This window comes from Pristis pectinata, chromosome 11 (genome assembly GCF_009764475.1).
Source record: "Pristis pectinata isolate sPriPec2 chromosome 11, sPriPec2.1.pri, whole genome shotgun sequence".
Lineage (NCBI taxonomy): Eukaryota > Metazoa > Chordata > Chondrichthyes > Rhinopristiformes > Pristidae > Pristis > Pristis pectinata.
The window spans coordinates 64,957,527-64,981,208 of record NC_067415.1 but is presented as its reverse complement, the minus strand read 5'-3'; the positions used below and the strand labels follow the sequence as shown (position 1 = coordinate 64,981,208).

The 23,682-nt window shown below is 40.8% G+C and overlaps 1 protein-coding gene across 4 annotated transcripts in view; it reads left to right on the top strand.

Annotated features, from left to right (window-relative positions):
• The window catches only part of gpc5a (glypican 5a), an 803,385-nt gene that overhangs the window by 387,493 nt on the left and 392,210 nt on the right, over positions 1 to 23,682 (top strand). For all 4 annotated transcript variants that reach the window (XM_052025912.1, XM_052025910.1, XM_052025909.1 and 1 more), the window contains one exon: positions 2,515 to 2,683. In XM_052025912.1, coding sequence (XP_051881872.1) covers positions 2,515 to 2,683 — 169 coding nt within the window. The remainder of the gene's footprint in view (positions 1 to 2,514; positions 2,684 to 23,682) is intronic.

Here is a 23,682-nt window from a genome sequence, read left to right as displayed (position 1 = left end):
AAAATTAATAATAATCACACTTTTACATGGTTCCTTATAAAAATTGAAATGCAAACCCCAGTTCATAGGCAATTACCTTTTAGATTGGTAACTGACTATTTTATGTATTCAGGTGTTAAAATTACCAAGAAACATAAGGACTTAATTAAAGCTAATCTATTGCCTTTAATTGACCATGTTAAACAATTATTTACTAAGTGGTCTCCACTGTCTTTATCATTGGTAGGCCGAATTAATGTGATTAAGATGAATATTTTACCAAAATTTTTATATTTATTTCAAGTGATTCCAACTTTTGTCCCGAAATCTTTTTTTGACACTATTGACTCTAAAATTCTTTCATATATTTGGCAGAAAAAAACCCAAGGTTAAGTAAGAAATATTTACAAAAACTAAAAAAGGATGGTGGTATGGCCTTGCCTAACTTTAGATTATATTATTGGGCAATTAATATCAGATATTTAATCTTTTGGATACAAGATTTAGATGTAATTCAATGCCCCAAATGGGTATACCTTGAGCACCAATCAGTACTTGAATTTTCATTAGTTTCTATTTTAGGAGCTTTACTTCCTTTTGCACTTACCAAATGAAGTAAACATATGATTAACCCAATTGTTAAACATACAATATGAATATGGTTTCAATTTCATAAATTTTTTGGATTGAATAAATTTAACTTGTCAAGTCCCATTCAATCTAATTTTTTCTTTCATCCATCCAGAGTTGACTCAGCTTTTTCCATATGGAAAAGGAAGGGAATAGTATGTTTTCGCGATTTATTCATTGTAACTGTTTTTCATCTTTTGAACAATTGTCTAACAAATACAATTTGCCTAGATCACACTTTTTTCAATATTTGCAGATTAGAAATTTTTTAAAAGCTACTATACCCTCTTTTCCGACACCTTACAAAATTGAAACTACGGAAAAAATCTTAGGTCTTAATCCTTATCAGAAGGGCTTGATAGCAATAATCTATGCTTTAATTATGAAAATACATCCAGAATCATTGGACAAAATTAAGAATGAATGGGAAAGTGAACTCCAGACATCTATACCTACAGAGACTTGGAAGAAAATTCTTCATTTAGTTAATACATCTTCAATGTGTGCCAGACACTTGTTGATGCAGTTTAAGGTAGTTCACAGGACCCATATGTCCAAAGATAAGTTAGCTCATTTTTATAACCATATAAATCCTATATGTGATAGATGTAAATCGAATGTGGCTTCTTTGACACATATGTTTTGGTCCTGTCCTCTTTTGGAAAAATATTGGAAAGACATTTTTAACATCATTTCAAATGTATTGAAGATTGATTTACAACCTCACCCTATCACTGCAATTTTTGGATTACCAAGGATAGAGTCTGGCCATTTATATGCTTCCGCTAACTGTATGATTGACTTTGTTACATTAATGGCCAAATGATCCATTTTGCTTAAGTGGAAAGATCCAATACCCCCTACTACTTTTCAATGGTTTTCTCAAACTATATCATGTTTAAACTTGGAAAAAATTAGGAGTGGTACAGTTGATCCTTCGCTTAAATTTGAAGATACTTGGAGTCCATTTATTCAATATTTTCACATGATATAGATCCCCTTTCAATAACTTTCCAACTTAGAGGAATGGAGTTGATGACATAATATTGCTCTGTTTCTACTGAGAAATTTTAGCCCAGTTTTTTTTTTCTTTTTTTTTTGTTGTTTGTTTTTTGCAATTTTTCTGTTTAGTTTAGTTTATATTGTTTATACTTTTTCTTATTGATTTGAGGTTTTTTTTCTTTCTTTTTTAAAATTTATATAATAAATCTTCTTCTTTCTTTTATATTATATTCATTTACAAAGAGATCGTTGGATCTACAGATTTTTTAAATATTTTATTGTTCTTTATGATTATCTATGCCATGATTGTTTTCCTGATCTCTTTGTATTACATGTATAAATATTGATGCTATATATCAATCTGTATTAATTTGAAAACTAATAAAAAGATTGAAAAAGAAAAAAAAAGAAAAATTGAAATGAATGCCACATTACAATGCACTCACAACATAGTGCTACATTACATCTTGATTTAAAAATGTTTTACCATTGATTGGCAATCTTTAATCTCTCAGTACATTAGTTTTAATTTGCCAATATTACTTCATTTCATTGAACATCATCATATTTTATTAATGTAATTATGTACCATGTAATGACACCACCAGTATATCCCTCGAAATTTTGTAATTTTGAAGAGATAGACAATGTTCTTAAAATTAAAGCCAATATGCTTGAAATTCACAGAAACTTAATAAATTCTGTTACTTTCACATGAAACATTAACCAAACATATTCATATGGTTGTTTACAGTCTTTTTTCTGCCATTTTGTTTTATTTTTGGTATAGCCTCCGTTCAGTTCAGTATTGTGCTTCACAGCATTTCATTTTCTTTTGAAATTTTTAAAATTCTCACATCTTTCGAAGTATCCATCTAATATTTGCAGATTTTCTGTTTGCAGCTGTTACAAGGAAAAGTGATCTCCAAGTATGAGAAGTGGCAACTGGCAGAAAAGGGAAGTGGGCAAATGGATGGTGACGATGTCCAGATCAGTGGAGACTGTGATGATGAAGACGAGTGCACTGGCTCAGGAAATGGAGCAGTAAAAACAGCTTCCAAACTGTCTGAATGTGAGTCTTCAATAATGACAAACTTCTGTTTGGCAAAATCAGTACATTTTTAAAAATAAGTTTACAAGAAAGCTCATATGAATTGTTCATGCTGTTATTATCTTCTAAGATACCAAAAATAGTTTACAGTATTAATTTTCAAATTTGTGGCAGTTTGTACAACTTCACAAAATAATCCAAGAAAGCATTAGCAGCAGTTTTTTTAAGGGAGTTTCATAATCATAGTCATAAAAATTGAAAATTACAAGCCTTTCTGGTCCTTAAACATACCTAATGTGGCAATTAAAAAATTTCTTACTAAGAAATTGGATTCTGTTTTTGTATGCTTTGCAATCCAATTTTAATGAAAAAGCATTTGAAAACTGGAGAGCTCATGCAGTTTGCATTAAGTCTGCGAGTTTTGGGCCCTCCGTATGTCTGATATGGTAATAAGTAGTCTCAGACATAACTCTCCCTGACCACTGACCTTTCCCATTCCTGAATTCTTTTCCCCACCACTATCCCTGATTCTATTTCCTTGGCAAGAAATCTTAACCCAGTGATCAGCTCTGAAATTAACACCCCCCCCTCCCCCCGCAGTCCCACCATCCCTACATCCTTTGGCTCTTCCCCAGAGTAGACAACAAGCAGTGACTAAGCCTTGGGTGGTCATTCCTGGGGCCTTACCCACAGAACGACTTGATGGCTTATGATAGCTTGATAATGGTTGGAGGTATTTAGAACAATTCAAATAGATTTAAGTAATTCAGAAAAACTAATAAATAACACGTAATTAAAAATAACTAAATTAATAAAAGACAATTTTTGACATAAAGTAAAATAAAGAAAAGCAAGTCAAGCCCTTACCTGTATTTTTTTAATCAAGCTTGGTGATCACATTCAAATCAATTGTGTGCCACTATTGACACAAGCCATCCCTGTGGTGAGCCCGGTGGCTGAGCTGAAGGGTTGGATGTGCCATTATCTAACCTCCAACTCCGTTCTGACTTCCACGTTCCATCTTACTGTTGCAGAGGTCAGAACAAGCCAACTCATGACCAGAATGTGGCCACTGGTTCTCTTTGGAGCACATTCCAGCCCATGATTCTGGATAAATGGTAATATCACTTGTAGGTTCTTGCTAATTACTTGATTGAATGTGTGTTTTAAAATATATTAATTTCAAATGAAAGTAGGACTACTTAGTAGAACATTGCCTGTGGAAGAAATAATTCTTTTGTTGGCCCTTTAATGTATGATGCTCAAAACCAAAACTCCATTGCATGCAGGAGGCTGACATCTAAAATGAGTGGTTAGTAAAAGGACTACCAAGCAAGGAATAATGATGAAGAAGGCTTGAAAATAAGACTGTTAAAGTGTGATTTTAAAAAGTGCAAGCATTTTAAGCCCAATGTTTGTTTTAAAACAATTGACTAGAATTCAATTTTATTTTTATATGTGATTGGTTTACTATTATATTTAAAATATTGTGATTCTGTGTTTCGCATCTAATATGCAGCAACAGTAATTCATCTGTCTTCTCACTTTAGTGATTCAGCTGTAAATTAATTATCTTGAGCTAAAGTTTCCAGTTGCAGAAGCATTGATTTTAAACCGGGTTGCATGAAGGAAGTTGCAAGTGATTGTTGTATTGTTTTACCCTGCGGTGTATTGAATTCATTTGCCAGTAATCTCTTATCACATCCAAGTTCTGAGTGCCTAAATGTGGCTACAAAGGTAAGTCATGGAGGATTGTGGACAAGATTATTGCTTTACTCATTGCTTTAGTCAAAAAGGACTGTATTCAACCAATATTTGTACTTGCATGGAAAGAAATAGTTCTGCAATAATTTTATCAAAATGTGAACGTGAAGGTTCACTTAGAACATACTCAGCAGTCTGTGATTATAAATAAATGGGAAGCAAAATTCCAAAAATTTTCTCACAGCTGCGACACTTTTAAAATCAGACTGTGTGTTAGATTTACAGAAGTAATTTAAATCACAAGGGCACTTTCTACTGATATCATGTTATGCTGAGTGGTCTATGAATATCTCTGCCTGGGTTGGTTTTGATCATGGAACTTGTAAATGAATTTGAAAGGCCTAGCATTTTTTGATAGGAATGCTAACACTCCAGAACTAACCTGTCGGCTCCGAGAGTCAGCAATTCTGCAACTGACAACCCAGTGGAAGAATAATAAGAACATTTTTTTTTACATGTGTATTTTTATTTTTCTTTGAACACTTTTGTTTATTTGATACAAAAAATATTGAAGTTAGAAGGAAAGGTTATTTGACTTCTGCAACAACAGGAATCGAGTGGTTGTGTGATGAAACCTTGAACAATATGTTGGTCATAGTGGTCACCATGGATTTTGAATTAATTTTCTGCTTGACAACAATAATTGCCAAAAGTTTTGATTCTAAAACAACACTTTTAGTACAAATTTCAGGAACAATATGATCACTTCATCTTACTGTGGATGCATCAACAAGCTTCACAAGCATTTTTAAATGAAATCTTCATGATTATCATATGTGAAGTCAAAGTTGAGTTTATTGTCATCTGCACAAGTACATGTGTGCACAGGTGCAATGAAAAACTTACTTGCAGCAGCTTCACAGGCACATAGCATCATATAAGCAGCATTCACAAGACAAACATAAATTATATACAACTTTTACAAGAAAGAACACAATTAGAACAAATAAAAACAAAGACCATTTTAATGCAAAATGATCAAAGTGGTCACAGTGTTGCTAAAGTATAGTGGTGATTAGGGTTTTTGCTGATTGGTTCAAGAACCTAATGGTTGAAGATAAGTAGCTGTTCTTGAACCTGGTGGTGTGGGACTTCAAGCTTCTGTACCTCCTCTCCGATGGTAGCTGTGAAAAGATGGTATGGCCCAGATGGTGGGGATGTGGTTGAATTTTGCGGTACCAGAGGATAACATAGAATTGTATAGTACAGAAACAGAGCATTAAGCAATGTTGGTTATGACCATTATTACATTCCAAAGGAGGATCCTTCCATCTTACTTCACATCTCATTAACTTACATGTTTAATGATTCCTCTGTCATATGTAGCTGATTTTCCCTTGCAGGCAACTCTGCTAGTTGTTTCAAAATTCCACATGCTGCCAAATTCAAATCATCACTTTTTAAATTCTTATTGGATTTGTTGTCGATCATATATATTTATGATCTTTAACTTTGATATCTCCCAAAGGTGTTTCGACATCTTAGTCAGACCTTGATCAGGTCACCTTTCAATCATCTTTTCTGGAGAGAATACCCTACTCTGTTAGATCCCTCTCTGTTCTGGTATCATCCTGAGCAATCCTATATGTTTGGACTTTGTTTTGCCTATGCTGTGCGTTAAGCTCCTGCAGCTGACAGGCCCCTTGCACTTTTAAAAGTTTACAGGAATGAATATGGGAGCAATTGCAGTCTGAAATGTATCCCTCCAATCTCAAATTATCATATTTACCAAGGGAAAAACATAGCATGGAGATCTCCCATCTTCATGCATGTGGGTGTGTGTCCCTTCTCCCTCCCTTGGTCAGATCCTTTAGAAAATACCTTTGTTTTCTTAGATTAGAGCAATACAACAATGATTAAATGGCCATTTTTAATTGTTCCAAATACATACTTTCGCATAGTGTGGAACTAGACTCTCATGTTGCCTAAACTAGGTGGGATTGACAGTTTCCCTTTCTTTCAAGGACATAGTTGAACTAGTTGAGTTGTTAGCAACGTTCCAGCTACTTTCATGGTTAATTTCGTTGTATCAGCTGACGATTTATTTTAAATTTTTTTTTAAATTTTATTTACAGCATGGTAACAGGCCCTTCCGGCCCAATGAGTCCGTGCCGCCCATTTTAAACCCAAGTTAACCTACCCATATGTCTTTGCAATGTGGGAGGAAACTGGAGCAGCCGGAGGGAACCCACGCAGACACAGGAGAACGTACAAACTCCTTACAGACAGCGACGGGAATCGAACCCCGATCGCTGGCGCTGGAATAGCGTCGTGCTAAACGCTGTGCTACCGTGCCGCCCCATGGTGGCATTTGAACATATAATTTTTATGTGCTGTGCAATAGATTGGAAAGCTAAATCAGATAAACAAAGCACACATGAAAAATTATGTGAGGGTCCTCAGTGCGCTTGAGGAACCATTGCAGAAGGTCACTGAGCATGCAACAATGATGTAACATTTTGGCAGCGTATGCAGTGAAGAACTAGCACTTTAACTGCTCCTACCATGGTGAGCAAGTGCACTTTTAATTCTCCTCCTCTGAAGTGATTTGGAAATAAAACAGGCTTAATACACCCAACCATATAGAACGATGGTATTTATATTGCTGGAATATTTTAAGCATAAGATAATTGCTCACACAAAACCTCACATGAAGCTTGTACAAGCCCTGAATTCAGCATCATTTTAGTATGGGTTTTCTTGCACGTGAAGATTTCTTGGCTATATTCACCAGACTGCTGGATGAGTTTTATAGCTACTTGATTATTTTCTTGATTTTTTTTGGGACCTGGGTATCACTGGCAAATCAAGCATTCACTGATCATCTCAAATTGTCCTTGAGAAGGTGACATTGAGCCACCTTCTTGAACTGCTGCAATCCTTCTAATGAAGGTACTCTTACAATGCTGTTGGATGGGGAGTTCCAGCATTTAGACCCAGTGACAAGGAAGAGGTGGCGGTACTAATTTGTGATTTATTCTCATATGAAGCAGTATGATCAGTTTTATTTTGAGCTTTCGTATTACAGTAAGTGAGAAATTGTTGTAACTCAAGGGAAGCTACAGGCATTGCTTCACCATTCATTGAGATCATGGCAGATACATATTCTAACTCCATTTAACTACTTTGGCCTCGTGCCTCTATATACCCTTGGCCATCACAGATTTATCAGTTTTATCAATTGCGTTAGTACGTACTCTTTTTGTGCATACCCTACCATACTCTGCATGCATAAATGTTCCCAGTATTTTTCTTGCATGGACTGGCTTTCGCTTTAAGATTTCTTCCTTTATTATCAACTCACCCAGCTAAAGAAAAAGTTTCTGTATATTCTTCCATTTCTTTTCAAAATTCTAAAAAAGCAAAATCTAGTCTCAAATCTCATAAGAACTGTTCTTTAGCAAGCCAGTGAATTTGAAAATCATGCTGAAGACAAATTTTGTGTGTTGACCACAGATGACATTATCTGGGAGATTTTACACTGGAAATAACAAATTGTTGTGGCAAACGAAAATTTTTAAAATTTTTTAAAAAAGTTTTTTATTTACAGTGTGGTAACAGGCCCTTCTGGCTCAACAAGTCCACGCTGCCCATTTTCAACCCAAATTAACCTATTCATACATCTTTGCAATTTCATTGAAAAGTCAGGTGTTCAATTTTCCAAAAGGCTTGAAAATACCAAGAAATATTCTAATGCTTTTTGTTTATAAAATGGAGTTGTGCAAAGGAATTTATATACCAAGGGGCAGAGGACAGGGTAGAGTTATACAAAGCCCTGGATAAGTACAGAGCACTGCATACATTTCTGAGTGTTGCGCTTAGAAAATAAAAGGAGATGTTGGAAGTTCCTTATATTATGCCTTATAGACTTCTTATATTCCGTACAAAACTTGAAAGGCCATCAACTTGAAATGTTAACTGTCTTTCTCTTTCCACAGATGCTGCCTGATGTCCTGATATTTCTAGCATTTTCTGTTTTGATTATCTCGGGTGCAGTACCCTGATCCATACACAGTGCTCCCTAGCGCTAGTCTCAGGGTTATTCCAGGATGCTGCTGCTTGGAGGACACCCAAGCTTCATTTTCAAAAACAAAAAAGTGTCATCTACGTTTTCTTCAACCCATAAGGACAGGCAGGGCTGTAATGGAATTTGCCTCTATTGTAGGCTTTCCCAAAGTTTACAGTAATGTTGTACAGTCACCTGCCTGGCAATTTCCTGCCAGGAGTACCAGCTATTACATTAATGCATTACCATCACTGAGTCCCCACCATGAATACCCTGGGGGGGGGGGGGTCACCATTGATCAGGAACTCAAATGCAATCACCACATAAATACTGTGGCTATAATAGCAGATTTGAGGCCAGGTATCCTGAGGCTGGTGACTCACCTCCTGACAACTTGAGGCCTTTCCACATCTACAAGCATAAGTCAGGAGTGTTATGGAATACTCTTCACATGCCGGGATCAGTATAGCTCAAACAAATTTCAAGGAGGTAGACAGTATCCAAGACAAAGTAGCCTGTTTGGTTGATACCCCATCTACCATCCCAAATATTCGGTGCAGTGTGGACCATCTACAAAGTGCACTCCAGTATTCATCTGGCTACTCTGACACCAAGAACAACAATGGTAACAGGCGCAAGGGAATACCACCACCTGCAGGATCCTCTCCAGATCTCACACTATCCTGAATTGGAAGTATATCATGGAGTCTAAATTCTGGAATTTTTTTCCTGAACAGCACTTTGGAATACCTTCAGCAGATCGATTGCTGCATTTTAAGATGGCTTACCACCACATCTCAAGGTCAAGTAGGGATGGGCAATAAATATTGGCCCCACCAGCGATGCTCAGATACAGAAAATGAATAAGTAAAATAAAGGTCCGTGAAACATTGGTGAAGCTTTGCAAATAGCAGGCTTTCTGCTTGCAGAGTTCTTCACTTGTCTGGCCAGGTTCCCCTGATCCGCTGAAAGCACACGCCCACCCTCTCTCATCACTGCATTATCCATTCATTTCAGTATCTGTTTATTTATTGGCAACATTCCCTTGGCACAGTGTTGCTTGTTTTTTGGTGTGTCCTTCTCTGCCTTGGCTGTAGACATTTTACCAGCAAGGCCAAATGCTGGCAGTAACAAGAATTTGAAATAGATCAGTAGAGAGCTCTACGCAGACAGTGTCCTTATGGGACTTCAAAAAGTAGTATTAGGCTGACTCTCAATGAAGTTTGGTTGCTAGTAAAAGATAGCAAAGCTATTTTTAGACTCTTGTACTCTGGTCATTACTGAGGATCAGCATTCCATTGGCTTTTGGCGTCCATATTATTTTGTGATCTTTTTACATCAGCTTTCAAATGACCTTCAATGATAGTTTTTCACTATTTATAAAATATTTGGAGCTATCCTTTTGTTGTACAAAATGTATATCCTCACTCTCCACTGCATTGTAATCTGTTTATAATAGCCTTGGAAGCTTAATCGCATCAATCTAACCAATAAATCGCAAAATTTGACACCTTTTGTACTTACGTTCAATAATTATGATGTGCCAAATAGATAAAAAATATTATAAGGATCTGCAGTTCAAATATAAGAATTGTACTCTTAAAGTATATGTGTATTCACCAACTTCCTACTCTACACTATATATTTCTATTCAATTATTCAGTCATTAAATTCATTGCTCTTGGCAAAAATGTCTTTTTAGAGAAAATACACAACTCATAAATTCCAGGCATCATTTTTCCCTTTGATCCAGCATTTTTCTATATATTATTTGGTGTCTAGTGGCATGAATTCTATTCCAACAGCATGTAATCTGTACAGCTGAATGCCTTGCAGAATTGGATGATAAAACATATTTGTCAAGCACACTTTCCAGATCCACCTAACAAAACAGAACAGAGCAAAATATAAAATGAAAAGATAGTTCATGAGCTTCTAGTTTCGAACCATATCCTAAGCAGGACAAGAGATCCAAAATGCCAAAGGAGAAAGAGGAACTCTGGATGTGGTTTAATGCAGTGACACAAAACAAATCGCAAATCTAGCAAATAACTTAAGGAAAATCATAAATGATCTTGTGACTATCAGGAGATATTTAATTTTGAACAGTAAATTTAACAGAGCTGTTTAAATTGTGGAATTTCTTTTTGCCTTGAGATTCGTAGGTCGCAAATCCTATGCCTTTTTAATTGAAATGTAAAAACTGTAGAAGCTGGAAATATAAAATTAGAAAAACAGAACATTGGAAATACATCTGGCAGGTTAATTCATTACTTTAAATTATCCCAAGTGTAGATGGGTGGTAGGACATTCAGGGTGAAGTTGATGGGCATGTGAGAGAGAGTCGGCTACAGGGAAATAAATGGGGGAAGGAGATTGATGGGATTACTCTGAGAAGTTGCAGAGAAGGGGAGGGATGGAGAGAACAAAGGGAATGTTTATGATAGAGTGGGGACCAGGTGAAACAAAATGATCTGCAGTGGTTGTGCCAACGGAGAGACGGTGGTGAGGGCTTGATAACTGCAGCTGATCTGTCTGGAGGAGATGCAGGAAATGAATGAAAATGGAAGAGGTATTTAAAAAAACAATGCTGGGACTGGAGAAAGAAAAAGAGATAGAGTACAGCATAGAAACAGGTCCTTCAACCCACCACATCCAAACACTAATCTACACTAATCCCATTCACCTGCACAGGGCCATTATCATTCCATGACTTGCCTATTCAAATGCCTGTCTAAATGTCTCTTAAATGTAATAATTGTATCTGACAGCACCACCTCCTCTGGCAGTGAGTTCCAGATATTAACCACTCTGTGTAAAAACAAACGTTCCCCTCAAATCCTCTTTAAAACTCCTTCCTCTTACCTTAAACCTATGCCCTTTCTGACACCACAAGAAGAAGATTCTGAGTATCTATCCCATCTATGCCTCTTATAATTTTATAAACTTCTTTCAGGTCACCCCTCAGCTTCCATTGCTCCTGGAAAAATAAACCCAGCCTATCAAATCTCTCTCCATTACTAAAGTCTTCTAATCCAAGCAACACCCCAGAAAATCTCCTCTGCACTCTCTCCAGTGCACCCACATCCTTCCTATAGTGTGATGACCATAACTGCACACCATACACCAAATGCGGTCCAACCAATGCTTTGTAAAGTTGAAACATACTAAGGCTACTGGGGAGAGCTTAAACTAGAACTGTTGGGGAGTGGGATCCGAACTGGAGAGACTGGGGAAGAGGTGTTTGGCTCTCAAATAGAAAAAGCTAGGAGTAGGTACGAGAGGGAGGATAGGCAGGTGACAGAGAAGGGATGTGCTCAGCCCGGTTTGAGGTGTGTCTATTTTAACGCAAGGAGTATTGTAAACAAGGCGGATGAGCTTAGAGCTTGGATAAATACTTGGAGATACGATGTGGTGTCCATTACAGGGACTTGGATGGCTCAGGGACTGGAATGGTTGCTTCAAGTGCAGGGTTTTAGATGTTTCAGAAAGGACAAGGAGGGAGGCAAAAGAGGTGGGGGAGTGGCACTGTTGATCAGAGGTAGTGTCACGGCTGCAGAAAAGGTGGATGTCATGGAGGGACTGTCTGCGGAGTCTCTGTGGGTGGAGGTTATGAACAGGAAGGGGTCAATAACTTTACTGGGTGTTTATCATAGGCCGCCCAATAATAACAGGGATATCGAGGAGCAGATAGGGAAGCAGATCCTAGAAAGATGTGATAATAACAGAGTTGTTGTGATGGGAGATTTTAATTTCCCAAACATCGATTGGCATCTCCAGATAGTGAGGGGTTTAGATGGGGTGGAGTTTGTTAAGAGTGTTCAGGAAGGATTCTTGACACAATATGTAGATAAGCCTACAAGAGGAGAGGCTGTGCTTGATTTGGTATTGGGAAATGAACCTGGTCAGGTGTCAGATCTCTCAGTGGGAGAGCATTTTGGAGATAGTGATCATAATTCTATCTCCTTTACGATAGCATTAGAGAGAGATAGGAACAGACGCACTAGAAAGGTGTTTAGTTGGAGTAAAGGGGATTATGAGGCTCTCAGGCAGGAAATTGGAAGCTTAAATTGGGAACAGATGTTGTCAGGGAAAAGTACGGAAGAAATGTGGCAAATATCCAGGGGATATTTGTGTGGAGTTCAGCATAGGCATGTTCCAATGAGACAGGGGAGTCACGAGAGGATACAGGAACCATGGTGTACAAAGGCTATAATAAGTCTTGTCAAAAAGAAAAGAAAAGCTTACAAAAGGTACAGAGAGCTAGGTAATGTTAGAGATCTGGAGGGTATAAGGATAACAGGAAGGAGCTTAAGAAGGAAATTAGGAGGGCCAGAAGGGGACATGAGAAGGCCTTCGCGGGCAGGATTAAGAAAAACCCCAAGACATTCTACAAGTATGTGAAGAGCAAGAGGATAAGATGCAAAAGAACAGGACCTATCAAGTGCAGCAGTGGGAAAGTGTGTATGGATCCGGAAGAAATAGCAGAGGTACTTAATGAATACTTTACATCAGTATTCACTACGAAAAAAGATCTGGGTGATTGTAGTGAGGACTTGCAGCAGGCTGAAAAGCTTGAGCATGTGGATTTTAGGAAAGAGGAGGTGCTAGAACTTTTGGAAAGCATCAAGTTGGATAAGTCACCGGGACCGGATGAGATGTACCCCAGGCTGCTGTGGGAGGTGAGGGAGGAGATTGCGGAGCCTCTGACGATGATCTTTGCATCATCAATGGAGACAGCAGAGGTCCCAGAAGATTGGAGGGTTGCAGATGTTGTTCCCTTATTCAAGAAAGGGAGTAGCGATAGCCCAGGATATTATAGACCAGTGAGTCTTACCTCAGTAGTTGGTAAACTGATGGAGAAGATCCTGAGAGGCAGGATTTATGAACATTTGGAGAGGTAGAATATGATTAAGAATAGTCAGCATGGCTTTGTCAAGGGCAGGTCCTGCCTTACGAGCCTGATTGAATTTTTTGAGGATGTGACTAAACACATCGATGAAGGGAGAGCAGTAGATGTGGTGTATATGGGGTTCAGCAAGGCATTTGATAAGGTACCCCATGCAAGGCTTATTGAGAAAGTAAGGAGGCATGGGATCCAAGAGGACATTGCAGTGTGGATCCAGAACTGGCTGGCCCACAGAAGGCAAAGAGTGGTTGTTGAAGGGTCGTATTCTGCATGGAGGTCAGTGACCAGTGGTGTACCTCAGGGATCTGCCCTGGGACCCTTACTCTTTGTGATTTTTATAAACGACCTGGATGAGGAAGTGGAGGGATGGGTTAGTAAGTTTGCAGATGACACAAAGGTTGGATGTGTAGTGGATAGTATAGAGGGCTGTCAGAGATTACAGCGGGACATAGATAGGATGCAAAATTGGGCTGAGAAGTGGCAGATGCAGTTCAACCCAGATAAGTGTGAAGTGGGATCTTGGGGTCCGAGTCCATAGGACGCTCAAAGTGGCTGCACAGGTCGACTCTGTGGTTAAGAAGGCATATGGTGTATTGTCCTTCATCAATCGGGAAATCGAATTTAGGAGACAAGAGGTATTGTTGCAGCTATATAGGACCCTGGTCAGACCCCACTTGGAGTACTGTGCTCAGTTCTGGTTGCCTCACTACAGGAAGGATGTGGAGGCCATAGAGAGGGTGCAGAGGAGATTTACAAGGATGCTGCCTGGATTGCAGGGCATGCCTTATGAAAGCAGGTTGTGAGGGAACTCGGCCTTTTCTCTTTGGAGCGACGGAGGATGAGGGGGGACCTGATAGAGGTTTATAAGATGATGAGAGGCATTGATCGGGTAGATAGTCAGGGGCTTTTCACCAGGGCTGAAATGGTGGCCACAAGAGGACATAGGTTTAAGGTGCTGGGGAGTAGGTATAGAGGAGATGTCAGGGGTAAGTTTTTTTACTCAGAGAGTGGTGAGTGCATGGAATGGGCTGCTGGCAACGGTGGTGGAAGCGGATACGATAGGGTCTTTTAAGAAACTTTTGGATAGATACATGGAGCTGAGAAAAATAGAGGGCTATAAGTAAGCCTAGTAATTTCTGAGGTAGGGACATGCTTGGCACAGCTTTGTGGGCTGAAGGGCCTGAATTGTGCTGTAGGTTTTCTATGTTTCTACAATGTCCCAATATATTCTGTTCCCCAACCTATGAAGGTATCCATGCCATACGACTTCTTCACTACTCTCTCTATTTGTGTTGCCACTTTCAGGGAAAATGGACTTGAATCCCAAGGTATCTCTGTTCATGAACATTCCTTAATGCCCTACTGTGTATGTTCTGCCCCTATTTGACTTTTTTATGGCAGCTTTATGGAAAAGAGCCATGAAATATTGAAGAATGGAATGGCTGGAAATCTGAAATAAATACACAATGCTGTAAATACTCGGTAGGTCATCTGTGGAGAGAGAATAAATGGAGCTGATTAATAGAGATTCAGGACCTTGCATGAGGATCAATCAATTCTAGTACAAAATTAGATTATACCTTAGACCCCCAAATGTCACCGGGGCTTTGAAGAAAGTTATGCAGGCAAATTAAGGTGCAGAAACAACAGGGTTGTCGTAGTGAGTGACTTCAACTTCCCCAATATAGACTGGGACCTCCTTTATGCAAGAGGAATATATAACCGGTGTGTTCCAGTAAGAAGGAAGGACAAGGATGGCAAGGTAAGGGAACCTTGGATGATGAGAGAGATTGTGAACTTAGTCAAGAAGCAAAAGGAAGCACATACGTATAAGGTTTAGGAAGTTAAAATCAAACAAGACGCTTAAGGAATATGAAGAAGCCAGAAAGGAACTCAAGAAAGTCCCTCATGGTAGGCTCATCTAGAAGACTGAGATGCATGGAACCCACAGAGACTTGGTAGTTTGGATTCAGAATTACCTTGCCCATAGAAAATTGAGGGTAGTGGTAGATGAGTCTTATTCTGGCTGGAGGTCCGTGATCAGTAGTGTTCCACAGGGATCAGTGCTGAGACCTCTGTTGTTTATGACATAAATTTAAATGACCAGAATGAAAACATGGAAGGGTGGGTTAGTAAAATTTGCAGATGACAAAAGATTGGAGGCATCGTGGACAGTGTAGGAGGCTTCCAAAGGATACAGTGGGATATAGATCAGTTGCCGCTATGACTGGAGAAATGGCAGATGATCTGGGCAAGTGTGAGGTGACGCACTTTGGAAGATCAAATGTAAATGGAAAGTACACAGTTAATGGCAGGATCCTTAACAATATTGATGTACAGAGGGATCTTGGGGTCCAAATACATAGCTCCCTGAAAGTGGCTGCACAAGTTGATAGGGTGGTAATGAAGGCATATGGCATGCTTGCCTTTATTCAAGAATAATGAACTTACATTGCAGCTTTATAAAATTCTGGTTAGGCCGCATCTGGAGTATTATATTCAATTCTGGTCACCCATGAAAGAAAAGATGCGGAGGCTTTGGAGAGGGTGCAGAAGAGGTTTACCAGGATGCTGCCTGGATTAGAGGGAGGGTGGACAAACTAGGGTTGTTTTCTCTGGAGCGATGGAGGTTGAGGCGAGACCTGATAGAAGTTTATAAAATTATGAGAGGCATAGATAGAGTAGAGAGCTGGTATCTTTTTCCCAGGGTCAAAGGTCTAATACTGGAGGAGTTGCATTTAAGGTGGGAGGGGGAAAGTTCAAAGGAGATGTGCGGGGCAAGTTTTTTACACAGAGATTAGTGGGTGCCTGGGATATGCTGCCGGGGTGGTGGTGGAGGCAGATATGATAGAGGCAGTTCAGATGATCATTTGGTTGGAGAATTAGAATGACCAGCAACTAGAAGCTTAGGGTCACCGTTGCAGAATGAGCAGAGATGTTCTGCAGAGCAGTCATCCAATGTGTATGTGGTTTCTCCAATGTGGAGGAAAAAACACCAGGAGCACAGAATACACTAATTGGAAGTACAAGTGAATTGTTGCTTCACCTGGAAGGACCCTTTGTTCCCTGATTGGTGGGAGCTAAAGGGGCAGATGTTGCATCTCCTTCTGCTCCATGAGCATGAAAAGGGGAGGGGCTGTTGGAGGATGGAAGGGTGAACCAGGGATTGTAAGAAGGAAAGATTCCTTTGTAGTGTTGAAATGGGAGAAAAAGATGTGTCTGGTGGCATGATATTGAAGGGGGTAGAAATGAATGTAGAAGCTGGAAGGGTGGAAGGTAAGGAGAAAGGAAACTGTATCTTGATTGTGATGGGAGGAGAGGACTTAAGAACAAAACTAGGGGAAGTGAAACAGATTATGTTCAGTGTGTTATCAATTATGGTTGAGGGGATACCATGCTTAAGGATAAAGCAAGATATCTTGGAAGCACCAGTATGGAAGCTATCAGAACAGATTTAACAGTTGGAAAAACTTGGGGAATGGAATGAAGTCTTTACAGGAAGCATGCTTGGAGGAGTTATCATCAGGATAGCTGTGGGAGCTTGAAAGATATTCATCATTAACCTATTCCCTGTGATGGAGAAGTTGACAAAGGGAAGAGTCAAAAGTGAATTCCTTTTGAGTTCTGTCCAAGAGCAGGAATCAGCATGAATATAGTCATCAATGTTCTGGAAAAAGAAGGGAGGGAGAGTGCGTGAGCAGAAATGAAATATAAACAAGTAGGAATAGCTTGATTTGGAGGAAGTTAAGCTTGAGTTAAAGGAGTGGTTGTTCGGAATGATGAGACATTCAGTCAGGTGAAGGAGGATGGTGGTGGAGGGAGAGTGGTAGGGTGATTCACTTGAATTTGCAATTTAGTCTGCTGTGTTCAGTGCTCATGTGTGTCCTCCTCTACATTGGAGAAAATATATGCAGGTTGGGTCACCACTTTACAGAACATCTCCATTCATTCACTCTGCTTCTCTCTCCCTTTCTGCACTCTGATTTTGTTCTCCAACACTGTTCCAAATGGAGCCCAATATAAACTCAATGAACAGCATCTCCCCTTCCAACAATGCACGTTACAGACCTCAGGACTCAATATTGAATTTGAGAGTCTCAGTTAATCAACCTTTCTCGAGAACTGACCCGTTCATACAGACAGTCCATAGAACCATAGAACAATACAGCACAATACAGGCCCTTTGGCCCACGATGTTGTGCCGACCTTCAAACCACTCCTAAGACTATCTAACCCTTTCCTCCCATATATCCCTCTAGTTTAAATTCCTCCAAATTCTTATCTAACAATCTCTTGAACTTGACCAACGTATCAGCTTCCACCACCACTCCAGGCAGCACATTCCATGCACCAACCACTCTCTGGGTGAAAAACCTCCCTCTGACGTCTTCCTTGAACTTCCCACCCATTATCTTAAAGCCATGCCCTCTTGTATTGAGCATTGGTGCCCTGGGACAGATGCGCTGGCTGTCCACTCTATCTATTCCTCTTAATATTTTGTGTACCCCTCATCCTCCTTCTCTCCAATGAGTAAAGCCCTAGCTCCTTTAGTCTCTCCTCATAATCCATACTCTGTAATCCAGGCAGCATCCTGGTAAGTCTCCTCTGCACCTTCTCTAACGCCGCCACATCCTTCCTATAATGAGGCGACCAGAACTGGACACAGTACTCTAAGTGTGGTCTAACCAGAGTTTTGTAAAGCTACATCATTACTTCATGGCTCTTAAACTTGATCCCACAACTTATGAAAGCTAACATCCCATAAGCTTTCTTAACTACCCTATCTACCTGTGAGGCAACTTTCAGTGATCTGTGGATATGAACCCCCAGATCCCTCTGCTCCTGTACACTGCCCAGAATCCTGCCATTTACCTTGTACTCCACCTTGGAGTTTGTCCTTCCAAAGTGTACCACCTCACACTTCTCCGGATTGAACTCCATCTGCCACTTGTCAGCCCAGCTCTGCATCCTATCAATATCCATCTGTAAGCTTCGACAGCCCTCCACACTATCCACAACACCACCGAACTTTGTGTCATCTGCAAACTTGCTAACCCACCCTTCCACCCCCTCATCTAAGTCATTAATAAATATCACAAAAAGTAGAGGTCCTAGAACCGATCCCTGCGGGACACCACTAGTCACAGCCCTCCAATCCGAATGCACTCCCTCCACCACAACCCTCTGCTTTCTACAGGCAAGCCAATTCTGAATCCACACGGCCAAGCCTCCCTGGATCCCTTGGCCTCTGACCTTCTGAAGAAGCCTACCATGCAGAACCTTGTCAAATGCCTTACTAAAATCCATGTAGACCATGTCATCAAAGTCAAAGTTGAGTTTATTGTCATATGCACAAGTACATGTATGCACAGGTTCAATAAAAATCTTACTTGCAGCAGCATCACAGGCACAGAGCATCATAAAAGCAGCCTTCACAAGAAAAACATAAATTATACACAGTTCTTACAAGAAAGAACACAATTAGAACAAAAAAAACCTGTCCATTTTAGTGCAAAGTGGTCAAAGTGTTGCTAAACTGTAGTGATTAGGGTTTTTCTGGTTTGTCAAGAACTGAATGGTTGAAGGGATGTAGCTGTTCTTGAAGCTGGTGGTGTGGGACTTAAGGCTTCTGTACCTCCTGCCCGATGGTAGCTGTGAAAAGATAGCATGGCCTGGATGGTGGGGATCTTTGACAATAGGTGTTGCCTTCTTTTGGCAGCGCCTCCTGTAGATAGTACCGATGGTTGAGAAGAGATGTGCCTGTGATGTATTGGGCAGAGTCCACTCTCCTCTGAAGCTTCTTATGTTCCTGTACATTCGAACTGACTCATCGCCACCTGTGATTTGTCCAACAACAGTAGTGTAATCGGTGAATTTGAAGGTGGCATTGGAGCTGTGCTTAGCCACACAGTCATCGACCTGTAATGTTAACTCCACTCTTCTTTTGCACAGCTGCTGCCTGAGCTGCTGAATATTTCCAGCATTCTTTGAGTCCTCGTTGTCCACGGGGATGGTGCCAGAGGATTGGAGGGTTGCGAATGTTGTCCCCTTGTTCAAAAAAGGTAATAGGGATAGGCCAGGGAATTATAGACCGGTGAGTCTCACGTCCGTGGTGGGTAAGCTGTTAGAAAGGATTCTAAAGGATAGGATTTATGAACACCTAGAGAATCATGGACTGATTAGGGACAGCCAGCATGGCTTTGTGAAGGGAAGATCTTGCCTCACAAGCCTGATAGAGTTCTTTGAGGAGGTGACCAGGAAGATTGATGAGGGCAGTGTGGTGGATGTGGTTTACATGGATTTTAGTAAGGCGTTTGATAAGGTTCCTCATGGTAGGCTTCTTCAGAAGGTCAGACGCCAAGGGATCCAGGGAAGCTTGGCTGTGTGGATTAGGAATTGGCTTGCATGTAGAAAGCAGAGGGTTGTGGCGGAAGGAATGCACTTGGATTGGAGGGCTGTGACTAGTGGTGTCCCGCAGGCATCGGTTCTGGGACCTCTACTTTTTGTGATATTTATAGATGACTTAGATGAGGGGGTGGAGGGCTGGGTTAGTAAGTTTGTGGACGACACTAAGATCGGCGGTGTTGTGGATAGTGTGGAGGGCTGTCGAAGATTACAGATGGATATTGATAGGATGCAGAGCTGGGCTGACAAGTGGCAGATGGAGTTTAATCTGGAGAAGTGTGAGGCAGTACACTTTGGAAGGACAAACTCCAGGGCAGAGTACTGGGTAAATGGCAAGTACTTGGCAGTGTGGAGGAGCAGAGGGATCTGGGGGTTCATATTCACAGTTCATTGAAAGTTGCCTCACAGGTGGAAAGAGCAGTTAAGAGGGCCAATGGGATGTTGGCTTTCATAAGTCGCGGGATTGAGTTTAAGAGCCGCAAGGTGATGATGCAGCTTTACAAAACTCTAGTTAGGCCACACTTGGAGTACTGTGTTCAGTTCTGGTCGCCTCATTATAGGAAGGATGTGGAGGCATTGGAGAGGGTGCAGAGGAGATTTACCAGGATGCTGCCTGGATTAGAGAGTATTGAATATGAGGAGAGGCTTAAGGTGCTAGGGCTTTATTCACTGGAAAGGAGGAGGATGAGAGGAGACATGATAGAGGTATATAAAATATTAAGAGGAATAGATAGAGTAGACAGTCAGCGCCTCCTTCCCAGGGCACCACTGCTCAAGACGAGAGGGCATGGCTTTAAGGTTATGGGTGGGAGGTTCAGGGGAGATGTCAGAGGGAGGGTTTTCACCCAGAGAGTGGTTGGTGCATGGAATGCACTGCCTGGGGTGGTGGTGGAGGCAGATACATTGGACAGGTTCAAGAGCTTGTTGGATAGGCATATGGAGGAATGTGAGATGGAGGGATATGTGGGAGGAAGGGGTTAGGTAGTGTGAGGGTGGTTTGATGGACGGCATAAATGGTAGGCCGAAGGGCCTGTTTTGTGCTGTATGGTTCTATGGTTCTAGAGAACGTGGAGAGAATAACAAAAAAAAGGAGTAAAGTGGGATTAGTGTAAATGGGTGGTTAATAATCAGCACATATTCGGTGGGCTGAAGGGCCTATTTCCATGCTGTATCTCTCTGTGACATTTGCAGTGTTTTGTATCCCACAATTCCTGCTTTACTTTTCCTCTCCCTCTATTCTCATTTATCTCCTTCCATCTGTATGTCCTTCAGACAGGTCAGCTGAGATTAACAAGCCTCCATCACCCTCTCTCAGCCAGCACTGCCACCACATCTGTCACTCAGTCTGTTTCGGTCTCTATTCTATCATAGGCATTCCTTTTGTTCCCTCCACACTTCTCCCTTCTTTTGATTTTTAGATTTTCCAAGTTCTACTGAAATGTCATTGACCTGAAACAATAGCTCTCCACAGATGCAGCCAGACCTGCTATTTCCAGGATTATATTTTATACCTTTATAACGTCTTGCTTCATTCCAAAAACATGTTGCACTGTGTCTGAAAGAGTAATTGGATATGCAGAAAGGTGGAAAGCTGGAAATTTCCTTTTATAGAGTAGGTAAAACAATACTGTTTGACATTTGTAAGTTGATTGTCTACGAATTCTACAGAGCTCAATTGACTCAGTCAATTGATAACTTCATCCTCACTCAGAAAGTTTATTCCATCTGTCGCTCATTGGGTAAATTTCACCACTTCCTGGCTGGGTTGTGAAATCTTCCACTGATTTTCTTCAGTGATTCAGGTCGACTTGAAACTTTGCACCATAGCTGAAACGTTTAGTTGCAAGAACTCAAATACTACACTGTGAGAACATAGTCATGCTGCAAACATGATTGTTTCTTTGAAAAATAATTTTACTCTGCTCAATACTTTATTTTACTCCTTTCCCTCCACCCGAGACTCTTCTGGCTTCTGATCTTTGCTTCAAGCCAGGATCATTACAGATTTCATCCTGTTTTTTCATCACAACCATTTTCATCACCATTTGATAGCTGGGCCAACTAGAATTGAGGTTCAGACCTTCAAGTTGATGGATGTCAATTCGTCTTCCTCAGTGGAGAAATACATATGTGTTTTCTTCCTTCTTTAATCCTGCTCAGAATAAATCATAGTGCCTTGCCTGTTCATACTTGTACACAGAAGACAATGTAACATTTAAACAATTATATGGTACTAATGTCTATTCTTTCTCTTCTCAACCCTGCTTCTGTCTTGCTAATATAAGGATAAGAAGCCTTGGCCACCCAGGTAAACTGGGCAGGCACAGATAAAATTGCTAAGGAAATGCTGAAATGTAATCTTCAAATTTAACCTGCTTCTGGGAGCAGCTGAAAGGAAATGCTCTTGAACCAGATGGATACCCCCTTAAAACAATGCAGATCAATTCCTAATTCAGGATCCATATGCTATTTTAGCCACTGGCCTGAGTAAGAAAATCACAGTGGCCGTCCTGCCAAATAAAGCTGGTAAGATAGATAAAAACTAGGCCCAAAGCAGCAACAAAATACTCCATTAATCTGGCATACTTGGGACATTGCTGGAGCCGGCCTGGCAGATTTTCTGGACTAACACTATGATGCTGGTGGAACTCAGCAGGCCAGGCGGCAACCATGGAGAAAAGCAGGTGGTCAGTGTTTCGGGTCAGGACTCTTCTTCAGGACTGAAGATAGGAAAAGGGGAAGCCCAATATACAGGAGGGAAAAGCAGAGCATCGATAGGTGGACAAAAGAGAGTAGGTGGGGTGGGTGCAAGGTGGTGATAGGTAGATGCTGGTAAGAGATAGTGATAGGCAGGTGCAGGGGAGGAGGGGAGAGCAGATCCACCAGGGGATGGGTCAGAGGATGTGGCCTCCTCTACATTGGTGAAACCAAATGCAGACTAGGTGAACATCTCACAGACCACTTGCGCTCTATCCGTAACCATGATCTGCATCTCCCTGTTGCTAGTCACTTCAACTCCCCCTCCCACACTATCACTGATATGTCAGTCCTCAGCCTCCTCCACTGCCAGGAGAATTCCAAGCTCAAACTGGAGGAACAGCACCTCATTTTCCATCTTGGAACCTTGCAGCCTAACGGCATGAACTTTGAATTCTCCCACTTTAACTAATCCCACAACCCCCACCCCAACCATGCCTTTTCTTCCCTTTCCTAGCCTATCTCTCTTTTCTCTCTTTTTGCAACCCCCCCTTTTTTTCTCCTTACCTTTGACCCATCCCCCAAGGGATCTGCTCTCCCCTCCTCCCCTGCACCTGCCTGCCACTATCTTTTACTTGCATCTACCTGTCACCACCTTGTGCCCACCCCGCCTCCCCGCTTTTGTCCACCTATCACTGCACCGTTTTCCCCCCTATATATTGGGATTCTCCTTTTCCTATCTTCAGTCCTGAAGAAGGGTCCTGACCCGAAACGTTGACCGCCTGCTTTTCTCCACGGATGCTGCCTGGCCTGCTGAGTTCCAACAGCATCATAGTGTTTTTCATCCAGATTCCAGCATCTGCAGTCCTTTGATTCTCTAGATTTTCTGGACTACCAGATATTAATATTTATACTTTAACATGCTTTTAATTCACTTTTTTTAAAATGCCACAGAGTAGTATAATAAATTTTCCAATGAACCAGATGAGTATAAAGGGAAAGCAGGAGACAGGGTGCTGATGAGTTTCAATGGAGTGTGGAAACTAAGACCTGGTGGGCTTAAAGGGAGCACAGGAATCAGGGCTTTGGTTAGTTTAAGAGTTGGGGGTGGGGGGGGGGGGCGGCGTCAGAAACTGGGGCCTTGATGAGTTTAAAGGAGTGCAGATATGTTAAACCCTGGTGTGTTTAAGGGATTATCAGTATTATCAGTGGATTATCAGAGCCTTACTGTATATTTTT